The 8,043-nt window shown below is 39.7% G+C and overlaps 1 protein-coding gene across 2 annotated transcripts in view; it reads right to left on the bottom strand.

Annotated features, from left to right (window-relative positions):
- The window catches only part of tmem168a (transmembrane protein 168a), a 12,845-nt gene extending 8,319 nt beyond the window's left edge, over window positions 1-4,526 (bottom strand). Inside the window, exons 1-4 of one of the 2 annotated variants that reach the window (XM_005725181.1) lie at window positions 4,448-4,526; window positions 2,187-3,153; window positions 1,830-2,105; window positions 355-497 (exon numbers count right to left, since the gene is read on the bottom strand). In XM_005725181.1, the coding sequence (XP_005725238.1) occupies window positions 355-497; window positions 1,830-2,105; window positions 2,187-3,014 (1,247 nt within the window). In that variant the 5' untranslated portion in view covers window positions 3,015-3,153; window positions 4,448-4,526. Of the gene's footprint in view, window positions 1-354; window positions 498-1,829; window positions 2,106-2,186; window positions 3,154-3,880; window positions 4,392-4,447 lie in introns of those variants that run through there. The other variant, XM_005725182.1, reaches the window with a different exon arrangement.
- Window positions 4,527-8,043: the final 3,517 nt, after the last annotated feature.

An 8,043-nucleotide genomic window follows, 5' to 3' on the forward strand; every position in this document is an offset into this window, starting at 1 on the left:
TATATATATATATATATATATGTTATTGCCAGCTTTTTGTTCCCATATGTAAAACCAATGTGAATGTCCTGAAACACTGATTTTCACGTGTTGATGGGAATAAGAGGGACATTTACAGATTCCTTTCTGGGCTTTAACCTGTTAGCAGTCGGACGTACCGCCCACGGTACATTGGATGGTTTAGGGGACTAATTGTAAATTTGTAGGACTGCTAAGGGGTTAAAAACGTGATTTGGGCATTCTGTTTACATTTTGTTGTTTTTCTCAAGTAACAAATAAATTTTTTAGCCCCCAAACCAAACCATCCACAACAGAGGATATTCCCAATCAAAACAGTTTAACTGAAGGGTGTACCTGCAGTAAGTGGTAGGTACAACCAGGGCGTAGCCAGCACAAGTTCCTCCCAGGCAGCCGCCCAGCTCGTGGAACAAACCATGCGCCAGAGACTCGAGAGGCAGCACCACCAGCAAAGCACTGAGAAAGAGACCGTTGGAGGGCTGCAAAAAGCCAAAGAATCAGAGTCACTTTCATTCAACATTTACAGCTTGTACCGGCGGTAATCAGACTCACTTAATTGGTGTTGACACTCGGCAAGACAGTTACACAACATGGTACTGACACTGTGCTATTATCGCAGGACAAAACATGACAGGACCTAACTAAATGGATACACAGTGTTGTGAAAGACACTAGAATAAACATACTTCACAAATGTCAATCCAAAGCAGAATAATTACTGCAGCATTTGAGCTTGTATTTTAGGGTAGCCTCTTCCAGAGCCTAAAATAGCAGCATTAAAACCACAGAAATCACAATACAGTACGAAAGCCGTCTTTGCTATCATCATTCTCGGCTGATGATCAATTTGCCCAAAGCTGTGGAAGTGGTGGGTTTCTTATGAGAGCTTGGCACTAAGTTATGCATTCAAAAGCTGCCTTCTGAATAGGGAAATCACTCTTATACAGTTTCACAAAAGCAATATTCTGCTTTTCATTCATTCCACACTTTGAAATGCATTACCACACTGACTTTGATAAAAGGAAATTATAATACATGCAATGTACACACACACACACACACACACACACACACACACACACAAGTAGGCAAAATCTTTTTTTGGGTGGATCTCACATGTAAGCTCTTCAGAAAGTACTGAATCCAACGTAATGCTCACCAACTATGGGTGTAAACATAAATATTCGATTGGCTTTCTTAATATTCGTTGTTTCACAAAGGCTTGCTGATTCTACAACGGACTGCATTAATCTTCCAGTTATGTTTTCTGTGTGCAATACAAAATTTCACAGCCGTAAAACATCAAAACACACAAAAGCTAAACACTAGCTTTCTTCCACCTTCTCAGGCAAATTTGAAACTGACATCAACAATGTGCACATCCCAAATTAGAACTTGGGCCCATGAGAATCTTACAAGGTAAATGTCTAATAGGGCTAAATAAGTTATTGCTGCTCTTTATGCAAGCAGATAAGGATATTAAAGTACTAATTAAATTGGTTTCGCATGAGAGCAGAAGTCCCTGAGTTTGGGGAGCAACTATTAAGTACACACTGCCACTAGAATGCTTCCACACAGTATCCAGCATGGGTATTATATGTTTATAGAGGCCTTTTCACGACTACCAAAGTGCAAATGATTAAAAAGAGTGCCTAAGACTAACATAACCTTGGACCTCAGCAATATAACAAGAGTAGGATAATGCTTTCTATGCTATGGCAGTTTTCATAGAAAATCAAACAGAACAATCCAACCCTGCTTTGCAGATTTAAACATTTTTGTCTTATCTACTTTTCATTCATGGGTCTTACCTGCCAGGACACAGCCCCGAGTATCCCTGTTGACAACAAACTAAAGAACACCAGTCGCTCTGAGATGAGGCAGAAATGTCGGATGCCTCGGGAGGCCATGACCTGGTCCAGACTCCGGCTACTCGACCGCTGGGCGCGCCAAGCCTTCTGACAGTCACTCAGCTTAGTGTGAAAGCCCCAGATTGTGATCAGCAAAATGATGTGGCAGATGGACCAGAAAAGACCAAACAGACAGAAACCTGGGATGACCAGATACCACAGGTCCAAGTAACCAAGCTATGAAAGACAAAACAAAAGTTTAAATAAAAAAATAATGAAAATAAACCCTCAATATTTGTAATATAGCTATAAGTGTACCTTTAAAGCAGCAAGGACAAAGAAGGCTATCTCAGTCAGACTCAGAGGAAACAAGGACAGCTTCCTCCACACCTTCCCCATGGAGAGCACTGGCATCCAGCGCTCCGTGGGGCCTAACCCACTGAAGTACACATCCAACACAGGCTCACAGAGCAGCCTGCCCAGGTAGCAGCCTAAGGCATAAGGGTTGGCATTAATGCCTAAGGCCTGGAAAAACACAAGAGAAGTAACCAAGGCAAAACTGATCAAATTGGCCAAAGCTAGGAGGGATTTCATCCTCAAGTCCACAATGAGAGCACCGAGGGCCACTACCAAGCCTATTATGGCCACTGACTTGTGAAGAAGCATGGTAGTGCTTGCAATACCAAATCCTAGAAGCTCCAGTAACTCTACTGATGTTAGCAAGGTGGATTTGTAGCAGATGGAGCAGCATATTCGCTCAGTTAGGGCCCATACTGCTTTCATAACTACACTGGCTAGGAGGAGATAGTTTGCGACCAGTTCTTTGACATTTGAATCCAAGGCGGGGCTGTTGAGGAAACACAAAAGTCCAAGGAGAAAGCCGAACCACAAATGGAATAAGCTCTGGCTGGCGTTTTCCATAGCAAAGTAGTAATGGAGGATACTGGCAATTCCCAGGACAAAGAGGCCCAGAATGAAGATAACCAGAATCATGGGTTCCCATGTCACCTCCCAGCGAACGTACATGCCAACACAGACTGCCACAAGGAGATTGAAGCTGGACAGGTAACCCAGACAATGCACTGATTTAAACACGTCCACCTCCTTTGGTGCACTGACTGTCAGCTCCTCTTCCTCCCGAGCCATGGCTGACGTGGATGTTCTTATTTAAAAGCAGTTTAACTATCAAATAATTAATTTCCTCCAGCCACCTTCTTTATACTTCCACAGAGGTTTGCCACATGGAGGATGGTGCCTCTTGATGACTTTCAGCAAAAATCAACCCCTGCGTGGAAATAAAAAAAGAAACAGTGTGAGTGCATTATACGGTACATTCGTCACATAGTCCAAACTTATGTACAAAAGGCAGGCACTTTAGTGTTTCCCCATGCAGAGACTATCTGGGCGGCGCGCCCTGGCATATTAGTTGCGCAAGAAATATTTTAGTGACTAATTTTTGTAAATTTTTAATTACTTTTTTTTTTTACATCAGTGACTTTAACGCCATTCACAATTCCCAGTTGACAATCACTGCTAACCAGCTAACCCAGGACCCTACATTCCCCAACGGCTTGCTTGTCCCACACTCTGGTGAAATCAGTCCTTCCTCTGCTTTTCCCCTGTGATCCGGAGAGCCACTCTAACCAGAACCTGCAGCAATGTGGAAGACTTGTAAGGGATGCAAAGTAGGACTAGAACTAATGTCACCAGCTACAGTACATGACAGCGGTCCCTTCACCTGCCCCAAACAGAGTCTGTGGGAAACACTGCACTTTAAATGTATACAAATCTTAATCATTAATCAGGACTATCAGGGAGACAGGCAGGCAGCAAGAATTATCAAACCATTACTGATCTGTGGTCTGATCCATAGCTGTCTAGAATTAAATCTAGAAGACCTATGCAACTTAACTTCAATTTCAATGGTCACAATGACTGCAGAAACATTCTGTATACAATCATTGATAAAATCCCATTAATACTGTTTACTCGTATTATATTTCGATCACTACCTTCGATCTTTGCTGTTGTGAAATTCTCTCAGAGATTCTGGATTTTTTGACTTCCATGTGTCTCTCTTATAAATCCTTTGGAGTCATGCATAAACGTCTTCAGTAACATCAAGGAACAACAGCGTTAATATCAAATAAACGGAGTCTGTATTGGTTTTGTACAGAAGAATGAGGAAATACTCTTTAGTCACAGCTAATGTGAGTGTAGTTCTCCTTCCATCGGGATCACAATTTTCTATGCTAACACTCTTTAAAATGACAACATTTTGACAGCGGTTGATTACACAGTCGAGGTAAACTAATCAATTCGTATCCGTTTTCTACCCAAACAAACCCTTTAACTAACTAACTGACTAACAAACCAACTATAGCCTTGCTGTCAGTGAGTGACGATGTGGCACTATAGCAGACGGGAAGTTTTAACTTAGCCCTGCCTGCTCCCTCTTTGTAAACAGTAAACTAGTTTGCTAGTGCACGATTTAGTGCAGTGGCTAAAACTGCCAACACAACCACGAGCCTTCAAATATAAAACTGTATGTAATGTCCTTATCGTCAAATATTGCTTACATGTTGATTGTTTGGGTGAAATCATCCGTACTTCCGGGTTCTGTACTACGGCACCTCGCAAGTGTCGAAATGAACGTACCTTCGCTTTTCCCACAGAATTAATTGTGGCGAGGCATTTTTTAAGGTCGCTCTGAGCTTATGCATTAAATTAGTAAACAGACAAAACTAAACGGAACTAAAATTAAACAAATAAAATCTTCGTTAGCCTACTTTTCAAACATGTACGAAAGAACAAGGTCACATAAGGTCACTGATAGTTGTGGCAGCGTCCTTAAGTTGAAAACAAATACAAACACATGTTCTAAGTGTTGTGTAACATGTGCATGTCACTACTAATTACACATACGCATATACTATATGCCCATTTAGCGGGGCTTTATTGTACTGTACAGTAGCTGGCACCATGTTCGTTATATCATGTTTGTTATATTTTTTCTCGGTCTGTTTTCTGATGCAAATATTATACAGGTACATTTGCGACAAGATGGCAGTGATGATGTATGGTTGATGTATGTGAGAGAAAGTGCTGCTTTGATCAGATGTTTACAGAAGGCACAACTGGGAACACACAGTGATTTAGCCCACTTGACTTATGCACACAGCCCTAGTATGATATAATGTATATGGCTGATAACAACCTTTAAATAGTGATTTAATGTTCGTTATTTTCTTTAATTTGAAATTTCTTTGACCTGAAAACTAGTGAACTCAAAATTATCATCATCCTAAAATGAAGAATCTGTAATCATTGTTAAATTGACAATCCTATGTCAGCTCTGAGGTTTTACATATCAGCACATGATCAAATCAACCTGATCCTTAGCAAATTCTAAAATTAGGTAAATATAGTCTCAGATGATCTACAAAACATGACATAAAACATGTAATTATTTACTTCACATATACTAAGTCAAATCCAGAAGCAGTGTGTGGAAAAATTAAAAACACTCCATGATCCTTGCTTGTAGAACAACCTTTAGCAGCAATAACTTCCAGTAATCGTTTTCTGTATTCCTTCATCACATTCACATATCACTGTGAAGGAATTTAGGCCAGCTCTCCTTTACAGTGCAGCTCTCCCTTGCTTCACATTATTGAGGTTCGAATTCACCGATACATGGAGAAGTTCACGGATAAATCAATGACAGCAAGGTGCTCAGGTCCTATAGCTGCAAAACAATCCTAAATCATCAGCCCTCTACCACCGTGCTTATGAGTTATTGTGCAAATATGCCGTGTTTGGTTTTCTTTGAATGTGTTGCTGTGCATTAGGGTCAAAAACCTCCAATTTGGTCTCATCTGTCCAAAGGAGATTGTTCCAGAAGTCTTGTGGTTTGTTCAGATGTAACTTTGATTACCTAAGTCATGTAGTCATGTTCTTTACAGTTAACTAAAACTAAACTAAAAACAAAAACTAGATATGAAACAAAAAAAAAATGTTTGCTAAAATAAAAATAGAAAATTGAATGTCAAAAAATTAAGTAGAACTAACTGACCACCAAACTAAAATAAAATTTAAAAAAAATGGAGAGGAAATATTAGTTTTAGTATTACCTACTTTGGCAAAATTTGGTTTTTCAGCTTACCTGATGAGGCTTTGATGAACATGTTTATTGGGACTTTGAATATCTACAAGACTGTGAGTCAACTGCTTTCAAAGGGTTTTATTCTAACATTTGAACTGATTTTCCTAAATCTTGCCTCAGATCTTGCCCATCCCTACTATAATAATTAAACTAAAACTAAACATTTTCACGCAAACTGAAATGAGCAAATCCACTCCGGAAACCAATGAAAACTAAACTGAATTAAAAACAACTATAGTAACCCAGTTTTAAAGAGAGGTTTTTCTCCCGGCAATCTTTCCAAATGATCTATGCTTGGTTGGTTTGTTTCTAATTGTACTTTTATAAACTTTGACATGTAACATGCTAAATGAGGTCTGCAGAATCTCAGATGTCACTCTTGGATTTTTTTTGTACTTTTTCTGAGCATTGCGCAGTTTGACCTTTGGGATGTCCACTCCATGGAAGATTGACAGCTGTCTCTAATGTTTTCCACTTATGTATAAATTCTCTTACTGTGGATGGAGTTCAAATTCCTTGACCTTATAACGTCTTGCCAAACTGATGGCTAGCAACATTTGGTTTGTTAAGATCATTGCTGATGTCTTTTCTTCTTGGCATTGTGGTAACACAGACCTGAATGCTCCAGACTAACAAAGGTTGACTTGATATTATTTTAACAGCTACATTAGTTTATATTATGTTCTGATAAATAAAATTTTAGAATTTAACAAGGGTTTCTTTCTCTCTTCCATGACTGTAGATGTCGGGATGTGACCTGCCCTGTTAATATTGGCTACATTATTCACAGCAGAGTGTCTTTGTTCTAGTTATGAACCTCCTGGACAACATTACAAAGGGTTGACAGAGGCTTTTCTGTTTACTTGCATTACTGTGAAAGGGAACAAAAGAAGCTGACTGATACCAGTGCTTTTTACAACAATGTGGTGCCCTGGCTTTTGATAACCTGGAAATGTAGTATCTCTCTGGCACAAAGGTTGTAACAACCTGCTAGTCTGGTAAAAGCACATCAACGATTGGAACTTGCACTATTAGTTGTAAAAACTAAAGTTATGTACACGTTCTCTGAGTTGTTCTTCATTCCTCGCAAAGATAAGCCAGCTACCCAAAGAAGTCTTCTGTTGATGACGACCAAGAGGTCATTAGTGCCCCTGCTAATTCAACCAGAAGCCATTTATTTCCGTGTGAAGAACAAAATAGGTAATAAAATGAAGGAATCGCCATATTTATTTAATTCAGAGCCTTGCATTCATTCATATTTAAATAATCTGATGATCAAATCATTTCCACAAACTGTCATGGGTGTGCCGGCCGGGTATAATGATCCCCTTGTAAAAGGAAAGGCGGATCTGAAAAGCACTTGCTCATGAATAGTGCACCTATGTTATCACCTCTCTGGGGTTAAAGCGCTGCAAAATATTAAAAGAAAAACAAAAAACAGATACACATGCAGACAGTCGGGATGGTACAGAAGGTTATATTTAAAATGGGGAGGGTTAAATGTAGGTGGAGACGTGGAACTGAGAGAAAGGCAGAGAAGAGAGGGTAGAAAGGGATATAGGACACTAAAGGAGACAGGTTCTTCTGAATTATGCAAAGGCTACCTTCATTCTTATGTCAGACACACTTCCACCTGCACCAGCCACAGTCATGCAGCGACCCACACATAGACACCAAAGCCAGCCTGAGCCATATAAATATTAATTTACAATGGTAATGACAAGTCAGGATCCAGAAGCTCTTTGCTCCTCCTGCCATATGCCAAGCAACTTGAAAAAAATAAAATAAAGAACATTACCACTTGTTCTGAGATGGGATGTGAATTCTCAACTCTGGCATGAAGATTTCAACCTTGGCACACTGCTTTCTGCTGAACACTGGCATTGAAAAAGAAACAACATGCTGCAGAATCATCATCCAAGTACAAAGACTGCTGGATAAAAACAGTAGCTGTGATGTGAAAAGCATTAAAAGAAATAAAATAAAAAACGATTTCTACCTTTCCCATCA

The sequence above is a fragment of the Pundamilia nyererei genome, unplaced genomic scaffold, assembly GCF_000239375.1.
Source record: "Pundamilia nyererei isolate P.nyererei 1_Seehausen unplaced genomic scaffold, PunNye1.0 scaffold00014, whole genome shotgun sequence".
In the NCBI taxonomy this organism is placed as follows: Eukaryota; Metazoa; Chordata; class Actinopteri; order Cichliformes; family Cichlidae; genus Pundamilia; species Pundamilia nyererei.